General features: G+C 41.3%; 1 protein-coding gene across 1 annotated transcript in view; it reads left to right on the plus strand.

Moving 5' to 3' along the window:
- LOC117484747 (netrin receptor DCC-like) overlaps positions 1-17,500 on the plus strand; it is a gene marked incomplete at its 5' end in the record, with an annotated part of 117,971 nt that overhangs the window by 74,385 nt on the left and 26,086 nt on the right. Inside the window, 3 exon segments of the mRNA XM_034133164.1 lie at positions 4-153; positions 4,196-4,239; positions 4,241-4,496. Of these exon segments, the coding sequence (XP_033989055.1) occupies positions 4-153; positions 4,196-4,239; positions 4,241-4,496 (450 nt within the window).

Here is a 17,500-nt window from a genome sequence, read left to right on the forward strand (position 1 = left end):
CAGCGGTGGTCAGTGCCATCCCGGTGCCGGCCCTGGACTCCTCTCAGTACCCGGGCATCCTGCCGTCCCCCTCCTGTGGCTTCACACACAATAAGTTCAGCCTGAGACCCATGCCCTTCCCCAGCCTGACCGTGGACCGAGGATACACACCAGGTGGGTGTCAGTTACAACAGAGAGACCTTCAGCACTAATATCATTTTCGTATAAAACACAATATTTCAAAGGCTTTTTGGCAGGATTTGTATTCACTACATGTTAGTTAGCTGATGCTTTTACCCAAAGCGACTCTCATACACTTCAATCCAGTGATGCCTACAGGAGCAATTTGGGGTCGAGTATCTTGCCCAAGGACACTTGACATTTTGAGGGTGGGATTGAACTACTAACCCCCTGATTCGACGCCCCATTTTCCCGCCCCATTTTTCAGGCAAAACCATGTACAGGCTTTCCAAGGGCTACATCTTTTGAACAAGTCACCTGGAATTCAGCAGGGTCATTTCAATCATTGACCCCTGGGGGGTGGAATGGGGAGCCTGCTGTTGTCTATATGTGATCTTACACTGTACAGCTGAATCGTGGACATTCTTATTATCTAGTGGACATGTCTAGCTCTGTCCCGCTGCTCCTTTGGCCCAGTAGGCCTATAAGGCTGAGGACAAAAACCATGCCCACCCACAGGTTCAAACAACTCCACTGAGGATTAGGTCCACAAGTGTGTGAATTGTTGGAACAGAAAAAAGACTTCTACAGAAGTTTGAACAAGAGTAAAAAGCTTCACGTTATGAAGGGACGGTCCATTGACATTGACGTTGACAGATGACATTATATTGCTGTGGATGGCATCAAAGAGTCTGGAGAGAAATGGTGAATGAATTTGAGGAAAAAGTGAAAAGCGTTGCAATGAAAAACTTAAACTGAATCCTCTGAAAATATATTTAGATGATAGATTTCTGCGGCTGGAGGACAAACGTGCTGCTGTAAATAAAGCTGTAAACTTGAAGGGCTCTGGCATCTTTATCAATAAAATAAACTTTATTATTTGAAGTGGTGAAAAAAATCAAACTGGACAAATTGTGTACGATACATACAACAGTTAATGAGGGACACATAATAATAATAATTAGCACACACTAATAATATACTTTAAATATGAATAAGTAAACAAACCAACTTAGCAGGGACACAGACAATGAGACCGTGAACTCCACTCGTTTAAATGTGAAGGTGATTAGACTGAGAGGAGGCAGATATGATCCCAGAGATAGATCATTATTTCTTTGTCTTCTTAATGAGAAAGAGCGAGGGCTCATTTCACTGTTGCTTCAGCAAAACAAACAACTCGTCTGTGTTTATTACACTTCCTGCTTGAAGTGTTCCCTTTTTTCCTCTGATTCTTCTTTAGTCTGTCGTTGTTTTTCAAAGAGAAATTCTTTCCTTCGTTCTGAAGTGTATCCATCCTCTGATCCTTGGAGAGTCCGATAACTGTGATATGTCTTTGCTAATGTGCTGATTCAATTGTAGTATGTAAGCCTTTGCATTGTAGTGATCAGACTAAAAGGCCATTTCAGAGAGCCACATTCTTCATGCCCATGTTGACAGATGTATTGGTGAAAGTCTGCCCTAACCACCATTACTAGTGAAGTGTCCATTCCCAGTCCACTCAGAAGTTTAGGGGTTGATAGGAGTGACTTTTTCACAAAAGTCAAAGAAGTATGTTGATGTAGGAGATGTTTTGTTTTGATCTCTGTGGTTTAGTGATCTGAGACTAACTAGTAGCGTGTGTCCCAATGAGTAGGAGGTACTGCACACGGACATGTATGTAAACTAACTCAGTGTTCCTTTGGGACTGCTGTTGCAACAGTTAGAAGGCTAGTTCTGCTAACTCTCAACTGCTCATCCTACTGACAGAGCACTTTGCCTAACACTGACCATGTTCTTTCTTTGACACCATATCATTTCTAAATGTAACCAAACATTAAGCCAGAAATGTGTGACTGGCTCGAATTTAGGTTTAAACGGTTTTTGTACATAATCAACAGAGGTTACAGTGTTGATGCTCCAGAGATATCTACTGAAGTGAGCCTGAGAGGCAGCTGTTGGTGTGTGCTAAACATGTTTCCAATGACTGATGACTACGTTGTATGGAGGCAGTATTACAGTAGATAGGATACTGCCCCCTGTTTCTTTGGACCATACCGCCATGCTTAACACATTGTACCTTAGAGACAATGCATGTGTGAAAGGCACTGACAAATGATGTGCTGCTGATAGGGGTGTCAGATCCAACGATCCACAATGTGTCAGTCTGGATTTCAATTGAAAGGTATACTGGTTTTCATAGCTGCATATGCTTGAAAGATTAGAAAAAAGAGCTCTCTTCCGTGATGAAAACTCTAAAAGTGTAATTCCTTGAGATTTTTCTTTGGCTGCCGAACGTCCTAGATCAGAGTTCTTGTTCCTCTTTCCTTTGGGCTCACTTGAGATTTGCCTTTCCTCTTTGCTCTTTGTCGTTCCTCTCCCATGGGGAGCAGCTCTCCTCTTCTTCTGTGGTTAATGAACTCACAGGGACTACATGTAGTCACATTTGTCTGCTCTGCCATGTTGGCTGTGATCCGGCTGACTGGAGCTACACCAGGAGTTTCATCTTCATGTCACATCTGAGCGTGTTACTGCACAGTCTGGGAGTGTTTCTCTTCTCTTTAGCAGGAAGCTCTTCTTGTTACACTTTCTTTAAATGTAACTCTGACAAGAACAATTGGGATTTCACCTGTGAACACATTCAGTCTACATAGAAGTACAGAAAGAACAGCGAGAGACTTGAAAGTAAAAGAATACAACCGCAGAACTCAGGGTTCTCTCATGTTTGTGGATACGATTGATATTTGAATAAAGTTGAGGAATATACCATTTAAAATATCCATAGGCCTTTCAGTCACAAGACAACACATTATATTTATTTTGGTGGCATAGAGAAACAACACTTTAAAAAACAGAGTCTGTTTTCAAATCGCATGCTTTTCCTTTTTCCTTTCAGTACATCCTGCAGCTGCCCTTACAAAGTGTTTACTGTTGCATGCATTATGTACAATTAGGACACACTGCTTTGTTCTGACAGGGAGTGTGAGCTTTAAATAATTAAACAAAATGCCTCTTGAGGGCATGAAGTGACAAAAACGTTCAACATGTCTCCATTAAAGCCCATTGTAATTTCAGGCTGATATTTCCTCACAGCAGCAGCCGCACACCTTTAGTTAAACTGCCAAAAAGGCCACATTATTAACCCGAAAGTACACAAAACTTACACTTCAGATACTCAACTTCCTTTCCATGCTTCACGTTTTGAAATTTCACAGATATCTGTTATCGTTCTTCCACAAAACGTTCACATGTAAGAGGTTCATCTCTCATTCAGATCAATGCAAACCTTTGATCTCTGCACACCTCGTTAGCTCAAATATAATCTGAGATCTCACCATATGCCGTTTCCATGGAAACGCATCCCTCGCCATAAAAGACGATGTCGCTATAACTCCTATGAAAATGTTCAAGAAGTGCTCAAACTTCACATGTGTGCTAACAGTCCAGCCGTGAAGACATCTACGGGACATGCCGTTGCCATGGCAACACAATGCCCGCCATTAAACACGGTTTTCTCATAACTTCAGTGAAAATGCTCCAAACGGCCCAAAACTTCACAGGTTTGGTAACGATGCAGCCATCAACGCATCTAAGCTTATTATGGGATGTCATCAAATGCCGTTGGCATGGCGACAGATCATTCACCATCAAGTTAGTTCAAAAGTTTGCAGTTCAAATATTCTGCTGCTTTTCCAAGCCTTTTTACTTTCTTTTCTTCACTCATCACACATTCAAGCCCCCAGTGTTCATGTATCATTTCAATCTAAATTCTTCACTTTCTTCTTACACATTACATTTCAGCATAGCAGTTTAGCGTCAGCTTTTCAGCATAAAGCATTCCCACTAGCAATTTCTTCAGGAATTGCATTCTCTAGTTTATATAGTGCTTTTCAAGACACACAAAGAAGCGATATGCAGGCTCAACGCTTGAAGTTGTATTTTTCAAATATATTAAGTGTTTTTCTGTCTTTCCTTCTTTCCTTCCTCCCATCCCAATATCCATCTCTGACATCCCTCATCTCTTTCATCCTCTTTTTTTCTCCTTCCTCTTCCTCAGCCATGACTGCAGAGGCCTCCACCAACCCTCTGCTCCAGCAGCAGCCCCCCCCCCCAGCCGGTGGCTCCACTCCTCCCCGGGTCCTCTGCCCTGCCCGGGGACCATGTTCCTGGGGTCGTTGCCATCCCAGGGGCCCCTGCTGCTGCCGCCCCAGAGGAGGTCCAGACAGGAAGTGGGCGGACCATCCCCACAGCCTGCGTGCGGCCCACCCACCCCCTCCGGAGCTTCACCAACCCACTGCTGCCACCCCCCATGGGGACCATCGACCCAAAAGTGTACACCTCCATGCTGCCGCAGTCGAGTGAGTACATCTGATCACAAACAGACATAAAGACACAACACGCTTTCTTAAACCCACGCCTCTTTCTACGTGAAGTTACACAGCCTGGCAGCGTCTTTCGGTCCCCCGACCCAGTTTAGATTTGACCAAACCGGCTTCCGAATGACGAAAGCATCGACACAGCGTCAGTGTCACCGTTGGCGTTTTCATCACAAAATATATATTTTTCAAAGTACATTGATGGAAAGAGCTCTTCTTTTATATGAAAGAAGATCACAGTTATGCAGGGCTAGTTAATGTTAGTTAATATTTTTATATTAATTCACCATGGATTTATTGGTAATAAACTTGCAAACAATATGTAGCCTTCTTCCTTTTTTTTTTTTTCAGTGTTTGAGTAGATTCCAACACAGTCAGGTTATATTAAATATTATGCTTGCCCAGGACTGCATTCAGCCGCTCACCCCCCAGTCAAGTTGTCTCTAAGCGAAGGAAGGAGGAGGTGAGGGGCCGGTACTAGGAGAGAGGTGGTTAGCTAATTCTTTGTGTTCTAAAAAACAGCCCATATCGGGTTTTTCCCCAAGCTAGAGTAGAAATGATATAAGCTCAGCATTGTTACCATGGGGACAGAGTCGTGCGGAGCTTAGTTGATGCAGAAGTGGGCTTGGTTTAATCTAAACTGAGTTGGAAAAACGATAGATGCAACCTGGAAAATCATGGTATAAAGAGACATATCGTTACATACAAATAACGTGATGAGACATGAAATGAAAAAACATCAGCAGAATGATTCAAGAGAGGATTGTGATAATTCATCATGCTGTCGACTAAAGTGTTGAATTGTTCTTTCCTTTAGACTCATGTAACATTTGATATCATAATTAACAAACATCTGCTGAGACAGGGATGTAAGAAAGGGATCTTACAGACATGTGTCATTATGATATTACAGCACAAACACACCATAACACTTTGCAGCTGAGTACAGTTTCTCATATTTTTCATCTGATTGCAATTTCTCATGTGGCAGAGGAACGTTTGTGTGCTTGAGGCCGTGCGTGGGTTGAGATGTGGAGAGTGTCCTTTCTATCCAACCCACAAATACAGAGGAAAGGGAAAAATGGAAGCATAAGATTTGGGACAGTAAAACATAATTTGTTTATTCATTTCTATAATTTATTTTATTTTTTCAAGAACCAACAGTGATTGCATTCTGTCACTGCCTCTCAAAACTAATTGAGCAGACCCGATATAAAGCACTTTCATATTTTACTGTAACTCTTAGCACTGATCATATGAATGGGCTTGGTTTAGCAATGAGACGTATTCACAAAGGGGCTAATTTTGTGCCAAATGTATACATATTATCTCATTTAAGTATTCAAAAACAGCCCAGGAGCAGCGAGGCAGTGTTTCACCTTTTGAAAAGCTTTGAGAATTACACAGTTTCCTTTTTGCCTTCTGTGTGCGAGGTAGAAACCACAGCCATGCACTGATTTGTTCATTCTCCCTTTTGGTTTGATCATGTATAAGTATTACATTCTTATTTATTTATGTCTTTACTATCAATTTTACTATCAATTTTGACGGAACCCCCCCTTCCTAAACATGCCCACATTGCTATTTCATATGTCCTGCTCGTTCCATGAAGTATTAAAAGCCTGGCCTCACTCCTCTGCTTAGGGAAAAACAAGTGAATACATGTGGTTCACCCCTATTGACCACAAAACTGTATTTTCTTCTTAAATTCAGTGTCAATTCCTGAAGCCGCACTTTGTTTGCTGTTTGTCAGACTCTTTGTTTAAGCTCCGAGGCTGCACTTTGTTTCATATTTTATTCAGGGAAGCTAAATGTGATAGCCTCGGGCTGCTGTGTGTGTGTGTGTGTGTGTGTGTGTGTGTGTGTGTGTGTGTGTGTGTGTGTGTGTGTGTGTGTGTGTGTGTGTGTGTGTGTGTGTGTGTGTGTGTGTGTGTGTGTGTGTGTGGGTGGGTGGATGTGCGCGTGTGTTCCTGAGGCAGTGTACTGTAACTGGCCTTGACATTAGCCGGGGGTTGGATGTGATCTGCACTCCCCCCCCCCCCCCTCTGCTGTCTCTCCCTCTGTTACCTGTCTGTCCGCCACTCCCTCTCTCTTTCTGTTAGACAGCCACAGTATTTGACAAACCAAGCCGTTCCCATGACCATCAGACTCTCCTCAGATGTCTTTGGAATATTTGAGCTCTGCTTCAGGCTCCATGATGGCAGTCTGCACAACTTCCTACTGAAACATTGTGACAAACATCACTTGATCAAATAGTCACGGTGCACAGAGGATATCCTTACCTCTCTCTATTTATTTTCATCTATTATGTAACTATTATGTTTTATTTATTTTATTAATTATTAGCATCATGGTGAAAGTCCATCTCTCTGATACTTTAGTTACAGATGAAAGCAGTCCTCTGAACGTATGTTGGAGAAGCAATTAACCAATCAGAGCTTGAGGATTCTGTTAGCCAATTACTGAGCTTTGACACCAAATACCAGTCAATCAGACTCAAAACGACTTTCTTATGAATATGTATTTCATTCTCTTTAAATTCATTTAAGAAACCTGGGGCGATCCAGTACATTGTGTTGTCCCAGGTTGTTGTACTGTTTATATTTCCATGAATCCCAGCTTAAAGTATATTAGTAAGTTATTGTTCCACAGTGAGGGTAGAAAATAAAACCTTAGAGGGATAGCGCAATCCTTCTAAAGATATTTCTTTATTACCTTTGTAAGAGCCAGTCTTTAGTTTTTGTAAAAAAGGCCAAATATTGTCACCTATCCTGACCTCTGTAGGCAAAGAAGTATAAAAGACTACATTTCCCACAGCGCCAGCCTCTATAGAGACGCAGAGATGGGCATCCTGTGTGGAAGACGCCGCTGAGACACAGTTTGAATCGTTAAGTTAACATTAAAGTGATATAAGCCTACACAAAGAAAGAGAGAGAGACGAGCTAATTTGATAGTTATCTTATTTGAGTTTTTCCTCTTTTGTTTTGATTAGTTTGACTATTTTAAAAGGCCTATTTCCCTGTTGAATGTATGACAAGATGATTATTTTATTTTGATTAAACGCAAGTCACAGAATATTAACATATCATCGGAAGGCAAACAATTAATCAAAACTGTAAGTAAAACTAATAAAGTAAAGATAACGCGTTAGAACTGATTAAGGTGTCGAGTTGAAACAAAGGAAGGAAGCCAGGAGACCCTCTTTGTCTTCTTTTCTTTACTGTGTGTCTGTGTCTTTCCCTTATCTCTCTCTCTCCCTCTCATCCCCTCATCTCTCTCTGATCACCTGCAGCAGTGTGAGCAGGAAACAAAACTCTCCTATAGGTCATATCAGCTCTGGACAGTATGTGTGTGGAGGAGTCTATGTTGTGTGCTCCTTCTTTCTGTAGGTGTGTATCACCTCTGTGTGTGTGTGTGTGTGTGTGTGTGTGTGTGTGTGTGTGTGGTGTGTGTGTGTGTGTGTGTGTGTGTGTGTGTGTGTGTGTGTGTGTGTGTGTGTGTGTGTGTGTGTGTGTGTGTGTGTGTGTGTGTGTGTGTATACTTCCATTATGGTTCTGTTTACACGCCCAGGTGGCCTCAGATTAACATTGATTTTCAGCTAGTAGAAACCTTTTGCTCAGAAATAGCAAGCCTGCGGCGACGCTCAGCTTGACTTCCAGATAACCCCCCCTCATCCTGTGACCCCCCCGGGGGGGCCAACACACAGCCTCAGAGCCAACCCCCTCCCCGCCTCTCTCAAGGAGGAGAAAACGCGAGTTGTGTGCGATGGCGTTTGATGTTCAGTGTTGCTCTTGTTTGTGTGTTTATCCAGGCCTGAACGACTCCCTGGGAGGAAGAATGAGATGTTTGCTGTGTTTAACACTAGAACCACCAGGGGTCGCTGTATACCTAAAACCGCCAACGGGTCAAATGTACCCGCTATTAGAATGCATTGATTTTCAAGGTACAATGTTCTTTTATTTATCATACTAGAACACAGGGTTAACAGTGAGTTTTGATCACACATTCTATTATACCAATAGAATCTGTGGACTCTCAGCTTTTCATATTTTTATACTTCATGCAGATTGCATGAAGTATAAAAGATCGCTACCGTGAGTTATGTGTCTCTCTATCTCTCTCTCTATCTATCTATCTATAACTATCTATCTCTCTATCTCTCTCTCTATCTATCTATCTATAACTATCTATCTCTCTATCTCTCTCTCTCTCTCTCTCTCTCTCTCTCTATCTATCTATAACTATCTATCTCTCTCTCTCTCTCTCTCTCTCTCTCTCTCTCTCTCTCTCTCTCTATCTATCTATAACTATCTCTCTCTCTATCTCTCTATCTATATATCTCTCTATCTATAAGGAACCGCAGTAAACAACAGGCGTTGCTATAGCAACACGTCATGTTTATGTTTTCGCGCGAGATCAATAGTGTGAAAATCACTGCATTTTCTATAAGGTAAATATTACCCGCTGGCGCTGATGGGTATAAATGGCCATTTTTAGGGCCATTTTTTCAATCTGACTTCATATTGACAATTTGACAACAGAGCGTGCTACATAACAGACTTTCAGGAAAAGTCACGGACTGGGAGACTTGAATATTTTATTGAAAAGAAGTTACATACAATCATGAAACAGCTGCGGGTAAAATGTACCCGTTGGCGGTTCTAGTGTTAATTGGATTGTTGTATTGAGATGGAGGGAGGTTGATGCCCCAGTTTGTAAGATGAGAGAGGTGTACCTGCTCCACAAGTTTAGCCGTTACATTTGTTGTTAGTGAACATACTTGCTAAATGATTAAAGGCATTGTTTTTTCATTTGTCTTCTAAAATAATAGTTTGGCTCTGTTGAGGCCTCTCACTCACTCAGTGAATGTTGGGGTCAATTCAGGATCAGAATCAGGTTTATTCTCAGGTAGGTTTACACATATGAGGATTTGCGTGTAAGAAAAGGACCATAGAATAAAACAAGGATTTAAAAAATATATGTATTATAACATTGAAATATAGCAATATGTACATGGAATATAGATGAAATAAAGATTTACCCATAAAAATAAAATATATTAAAATAAAATATGTGCAGTATTGGTATAACAAGTGGAAAGCTGTGCAGATATAAGAGATTCATTATTAATAATGTCTTTAAGTGGTTAAAATAACACTCTTTTAGTCTTAATCAAAGCCACAATCTTTTTTCAACCTGTGATTTAGTTGGCTGGACCAGAGGTGTGCCACTTTTCATTATTGTCATCATCAGATGAATGTAGAATATGTGCAGATTGGAATTTTCATCGTCAAACCCCCCCCCCACACACAAACACAAACACACAGGGACAGGAAGGAAGTCATCAGAGTTACCTCGGCTGGGCCTCAGAGAAGGATAATCTATTGAAGGTGTAGTTTTGTTTTTATTCATTATAAAATACCATACTTATTATGTGTTTGGAGAGAAAATATACTATCACATTTAAAGGCACTGAGCAACACATATTCATAATAATAATAATAATAATAATAATAATACATGTTATTTATATAGTGCTTTTCCTGGTGCTCAAAGTGTTTTACAAGCAAATAAAATAAAATAAAATAAAGAACATCTTGCAAGAAACAGCGTCTGAGGGCTTCTTAACATTTAACAAACTATGAATGTGTCATACCCACTTATATTATTAACAGGAAGAAACTCAGCTAACTGACGATATGAACCATTTTTACCGAAACGAAACACAACTCTAAGGCCAAGCGTCTGAATTAGCACCAAGCGAAAGAGTGCTAACGCACTTAGCACATAACTCACGGTAGCAATATGTTATACTTCATCGGATCTGCACAAACAAGATATCACATGAAAGCTGAGATTCTACAGATTCCAATGGTATAAGTATCATCACTGTGCGACCAAAGCTCAGGGCAGCGAAGGCAAGCAAAGACAACACACAACTTCACTTTACGTGTCACCAGTACTATTAAGATTTGGCTTCAATTCAGAAGGCAACATGGCCTACACAGAGCCTCAATCCAAGCTCCGATATTAAATAATCATTTAATCATTCACTCATTCTCTCCATCCTGCTCGGACCCCACCTTCCGAATGTGGGCTGCCAACGGACTTGTCACAATCAGTAATCTATACAAGGATGGGGTTTTCTCTGACTTTGCATCCCTGTCAGCCAAATATCACCTGCCAAACAGTCATCTTTTCCGCTTCTTCCAAATTAGGCATTTTGCTCAAAAGCAATTTCCCCATTTTCCCAACCGCCCCCCCTGAGTCAGGAATTGACCAGTTTCTCACCCTTGATCAAAAAAGGCTGGTATCTACTATTTATGAAAAACTTGCCTCCTTTGACCTAGCCCAGGTATCTGCAACCTTTTTGACCAAGAGCCATTTTTCCCCCTTTTCCACCAATTATTTTTGTCTCGTGCCGCAAAACATATTTGATAGCTTGAAAGCTTATAAAGTTGTATCGTTATATCATAGACAAAAACTACAGTTTTTTTGCATTTATTATTTATTACATTATAGAAAACTCTTATAAGGAGAATAAAAAAAATACACAGGCCTACTTTAAAATGAATTAAACAGCACTTGGGGAGTCCTCTGCACATTTGAAGAAAATGAATATAATTCAAATGGGCCCACTTTGAAATAAATAAAACCTATAGCTGCACCCTAAAAAGAGTTAACTGATTGAATTATGACTGGAGATCGTCAGCTGTCTTCCTCTTCCGTTTTTCTCCTCGATACGTAAAGCTGCAGCACCTTTGACCACTTCTCTCCACATATCAAACATACCGGTAAGCCAGCATCGTTTGCTGTGACAGCAGATAACTCTAACCACGCAGAATGAAACCCTCTGTGTTCCTCCCATACTTTTCTTTTCTTTGATTTATCCATAGTTTGCTCATCGAGCCAGGGGTCAGGTTATTCACCTGTAAGAAAAGGCGCTGGTGGGGGACCGTAGCAGGATGTGACGCATATTTTAGTTGACCTAATTAAAACCGTTTTGTTTATTTTTGTATGTGTCACATTATCACCTCAAAATACAAGATACGAAACATTTTCAACCGTGCAACAAAATATAAATAGTCCTACAAATATTTTTATTTGATTTCATTCTTATTTTTGTCCAAGCTCAAGGGAGCCAGAGTAGAGGGCTTAAAGAGAAGCATGCCGACCCCTGACCTAGCCTCTACTACATCTATAAAAGAGTCCTGGGAGGGTGAGCTGGGTGTAGACATATCTGACAGTAACTGGAGGGACATTCTTCGTTTGGTGCAAACCTCATCTATCTGTGCTAGGCACGGTCTAATGCAGTGTAAGGTGCTCCACAGGGCTCACTTTACCAACGCTAAACTAGCCAAAATATTTCCTCCTATAAGTGATGCCTGTAACAGATGCAAGCAATCTCCTGCCAATCACACACATATGTTTTGGTCATGCCCCAGCCTGAATGCCTTCTGGTCTAGTATTTTTAAAACCCTTGAACAGGCCCTTCACACACACATACCCCTTAACCCCCTAACTGCCCTGTTCGGCGTCCCTCCAACACAGAACATGCCCACCACGACCCAGCGGGTCATCGTCTTCACAACCCTGCTGGCCAGGCGTTCCATTCTTCTTAAGTGGGTCTCTCCACCCACACATGACAGCTGGATACAGGAACTATTCCAGTGTATTAATCTCGATAAGATAACTATTCTATGTGTGAACCTACTGTGTTGTAATTGTGATGTCTGTCAAAAAGCCAATAAAAAGATTTATAAAAAATAAAAAATAATTTCCCTGCTTCTTCTCCCTTCTCGTGGTTTCCTTGCATCTCTCCATGCTTCCCTGGTGGGAGGGACTAAGACGCAAGGAAAAGATGCAAGTGAGGGACGCAAGGATTGAAGTTAAGAGAAGTGAGATAGAGCCCAGGTGTTAAACAGAGCAAGTTTGAGATGAGGTTGAGTTTGAACAGGCTGGGGTGCTTTGGGAAGGGGGTGTAGGCAGGCACATGTTGGTTGTTGTGATGACGAAGTGGAGGGGGGGGTGTCAGTGCACGCAGCAGACCAGGGGGATGAGATGGAATGACCGGACCGGGAGAAAACCAACTTGCGTCCGGAGCTTCGGTGAATGTATTTAGGTCGTTGTAGCAGTCCATGTTCACTGATGGCGGAGATCATGGTCGGGCATGGTGGAGTGGATATGTGCTTTGGCTGGAGTTGTTCCGCGATAGAGTATGACAGTCATGTCGGCCGGGGAGGATGCTGCTTGCAACAAACCTTTTGGGGCGGATTAATGTCAGACAGCAGGAAAGCACACATCATGGCACCTGATCGGGGGGAGGGAGAACGGTCCGATGCTAGCATTAGCATGTAGCCCCCCGGTGACTGGAGGTTGGCTAGCAGTAGGGCTACTAGGGCTTTCCGCACTGGGACAGCCGAGAGACTGTCTGTGAAAATGTCCCACCGTAGCGGAGGGAGTTGACGAGTTTGTTGACGGCCAACGGCTGGAGGCTGGTAGCAAACGGGCTAACAGGCTAGGGACCGGTAAGCAGGAAAAAGCAAACAGGTAACTGAAAACTAGTTGAACAAAGTAGCAATTCGGTTGGAGCCAATAGTAACAGATGTTAGATATAGCTAACAAATATGTTCAAACACGAACTGAAAGTAGGATAGTGGTCGAGAAGCGGCGAACAAACCCCGCCAGCGTCCTGTCCTACCGGCAGTAGAGATGGGTGAGTCCTAGGGGTGTAACGGTATCCGTATTCGTCCCGTACCGTCACGGTTCGGACGTCACGGTTCGGTGCATGCAGTCACACGACGAATACGCCTTTTTTTTTACGAGTGGGAAAAAAGTCTGTCATTCAGGGCAGTATCCACTACACTATATATAATCCAGGGGGCGGTATTGCGCCTAAAAGCTGTTTGCCAGCCGCCCTTAAACAACAAATGAAGAAGAAGAAGAAAACACAACAAAATGAACAAAATACAAGAAGAAGAAAAGTTAGTATTATTGCGAGTTCAGATAACACACAGGAGCTAGAAGACCCACCTGCTTCTTTTAAGCTGTGTGGGAACATTTCAGGTTCGATGGAGTAACGAGTGGTGGATAGGGAGGACGGTGTGTCGGCGTTGTTCGACAGCGGTGCGGTATGCACCGCTGTCGAACAACGCCGAACAAAGCATGTTTGGCGTGTGTTACCATTAGGTAACACACGCCAAACATGCTAAATCATATCAGAAGGCATCAGCCAGATTTGCCAATCACCGGAGCCCGGCAAAAGACAACAGCAGTTCAACAGCTTATCCCCGCTGTTTTTAAGAAGCCAATAGACATGAAAGCCGAGAGACCAAAAGAAATAACGGAAGCTATTGGCATATATATTTCAACGGCTATACTGCGCCCTTATGCAATAGTAGAGGACCCCGGCTTTTATTGATTGATCAGCCATTATAGATAATATGGCCATCTGAGTGTGTGTGGTACTGTTTGTGGTTTGTTTTATTCAAAATATTAGAGTTCCTTATTTTTAAACTGAAACGGAAAATAAATAAAAAACAAACCTGGAATTATGCATTTGGGACTTTTTTTTGCTTTTTCTTGTTGTACCGAACCCGTACCGAACCGTGACCCCCAAACCGAGGTACATACCGAACCGTGAATTCTTTGAACCGTTACACCCCTAGTGAGTCCTGATTCATCCAGATCATTAACCCGGATCCTAGTAATGAGCTGGGAGTGACGAGTCTCCCCCCTCCATTAACCCGAGTCCTTTGAGTCCCACACTTGGTGTGACGTACAAATTAAAACTATAAATTGCGTCACTCGCTACTCTCTTTATAACATGTCAAATCACATTACAACGTACCCCAGTCCGTCTGCCTACCCTTTAGCAAGTAGGATAGCTGCCAGAAGTGATCGTTTGGCTCGGGAGGGGACGCGGATCAGTGAAACTTCCTGCAGACTTGTGTGGACTCAGAGCCGTAACCGTAGCAGATCCAGAGATCCAGAGATCCAGATCCAGAGATCCATGCACGAGTCAAAAGCAGACTCAGATTCGCAAATCCTGACTCACTGTGCAAAACATAGCAGACTCTTGCGGACTCAGAGCCGTAACTGTAAAGCAGATCCAGACTCATCATGCACGAGTCAACAGCAGACTCAGATTCGCAAATCCTGACTGACTGAATCAAGGGAATTTCCTTCACTGTGCAAAACATAGCAGACTTGTGCGGACTCTGAGTCGTAACCGTAGCAGATCCAGAGATCCAGACTCATCATGCACGAGTCAACAGCAGACTCAGACTCGGTGAGCGGACTGAATGAGTGCATTACTTCACACAGCGCGAAACAGCAAACGGTTTCGGACTTGTCATGGTTTTCAGACTCAGTGAGTGTCAGCTCTGTTTGTGATAACGTAGATGCATACTGTGCACAGATCATTTGACAACTTCACCCAGTCAAGTGTAAGAAGCCAAATACTGCAATAAACAAGCATTAAGAGACAAACGTTGTTAGATCATGTTTGTGTAGCGGAGGTTAATGTAATGTTAGTTTAATATGCTCGTGAAATGCAAATCTCAAGTGACAAATTCGAAATGACAAATACACAAACAGTGGACTGCCGCCCTCACTAGTAGCTCTAAAATTTGAATTTATTTGAAGTTGGAGACTATGTGCTCCTGTTTCACCGGTAGGATTTATACGCTCTTGGTGACTATGACTCTAAGGACTAGTATGATACGGATCTCTTCAATGACTGACTCAGAAGACCTTGAGTCCGTAAAAGGATCCGGATTTAATCTCTCTAACCGGCAGTATATTCATGTAACCTCTCTACTACAGCCAATGAGCAGCAGGACGTTATGAAGGGAAACAAGCAGTGTTCATGCTGAATAGTGTTAACACGTATTTTAGAAGAGACATGGTTGACACCTCTTTGTAATCTAAACATGAGCCAGAAACTAAGATTATAATACAGTGAATGAAAAAAGATCACAATCAGAATCCCTTTATTCGGCCCATGGAGGGGAAATTTACATTGTTAAATCAAAAGTATAGATAGAGATTAAACATTTAGATAACACAAAAACAAACCGATTGATACAAAAACAAACCGATTATTCCCGCTGTAATAGTTTACAGCGGGAGGCTGTGGCTCAGTGGGTAGTGTGCTGGACTTGGAATCAGGGGGTAGCAAGTTTGAGTCCCACTGCAGTCAGCATGTCGTTGTGTCCCTGGGCAAGACACTTCACCCCAAATTGCTCCTGTGGGGATTGCCCACAGTACTGAATGTATGTAAGTCTAACAAATGACATGTAATGTAATGTAATGAAAAGGCATGCACATAGTTTTTAAAAGGTTTCAATTTACAGTTCACATTCAGGGAATATGAGTAAGTAAGCAGTATTCATAAAATAAAATAAGTGTGACATTGTCGGATGAAGTGTGGTAGCAGCCAGATTGCAGTTGTAAAATAGAATTATATATTTACATACTAACATACAGATTATTGGTGGAAAGGACTAAGTAGCAGCCATTAGTAGTAATAATATATATATATATATGAATATTATAATTATCTGAAGAAAAGCAAATGAAAGCACAGTTGTGTTGCTGCGAGGAATTCTGTCACAGCTTCTTTTTTCAGCTTCGGTTTATATCCATTTTTAAAGAGAACTTCTTCTCTTTTTAAATGGAGTCTCCAAAGCCTGTCCGCAGAGTAAAGTGTGATGGGGGCCAGTTACTCAACTAAATTGGCCTGAAAGTGCGGCTTAATGCTGGAAGCTGTAATAGGATGGTCTGAGTGGGAAAAGATATGTGGAGCTGCAGCTGATGGATGTTTGTATCTGGACTCACACTGCACACAATGACAAGCTTTAAGATCCTTTGAAAATATGATATCATATGTTTGACAACCACGTAAGACATGTTTTATAGTAATTCCAAAATATATTACTTAACTATTTTATTTGATAGAGGCTGCAACATACAGATGTAGCACTCCAGATAGGACTCCACCCAGCGGATTCCAACTAAAAACCCAGCGTTTACCAGTGGCTGGGAGATTAAAGCCCTCCCACTATTTCCTGAGAGGGCGTTGCCAGATTTCCCTATTTGTTCAATTTCAGGATTTAACCATGAGATGGCGCTTCATTCACAAATACACAAAGACAACTGGGTGTTGTAGAAGTTTGGTCCTTAGTTTGTTTGCAATGTTTGCAGCTCTGCAGTTGTGTTTGCTGAATACTGTAGCATTTAATCACTTATTTGTTATGGTTTTCACAGGCTGCTATAACGAAAAAACATCAATATTTGAGATCAAATAAAGTATATCTAATCTTATTATCTTAATTGTAATTCAATAATATAGTCTTTATATATTAAATAATCATAATAATGATGTAAATGTTTACACTTCTTTATTTTTTATACTCATACCTTTACCTTTACAATAGTTTGCTTTAATATGCAGTATATTTTTTTGTAATATTGGTGTGGTGTACACAGTACAGTAGATCGAAGTAAATCAACTTATACATTATCATGTATTATAATGTCTTGTATAAGTAATATCATACATTAACTCCATTATAGCAGATGCCACATTGAATGGATGAACACATTTATTTCTAAATATAAGTTGTAAAAATACTTATATGTATTTAATACTAATAACATAATGATTCATTTTACTTTCAGACGATAATAATTTTCACTTGGGCAATTGACAATTTTGAATGCAGGACATTTACTTCTAACACGTATTTTTACCTAGGTAAATAATCGGAATACTTCTTCCACCTCTTCTAACCTGTCACTGTTTTTAAAAATCAAAAGTCAAAAATCGTACATCCAAACGGAATAAATATAATTAATTATTATTTTTATTTATTATTTTTTATTTAACCTTTATTTAACCAGATAAAAAACATTGAGATAAAATCTCATTTTCAATGCTGACCTGGCCAAGAACGCAGCAACGTTACACATAACACATAACA

Source organism: Trematomus bernacchii, unplaced genomic scaffold (genome assembly GCF_902827165.1).
Source record: "Trematomus bernacchii unplaced genomic scaffold, fTreBer1.1, whole genome shotgun sequence".
NCBI classification, from domain to species: domain Eukaryota; kingdom Metazoa; phylum Chordata; class Actinopteri; order Perciformes; family Nototheniidae; genus Trematomus; species Trematomus bernacchii.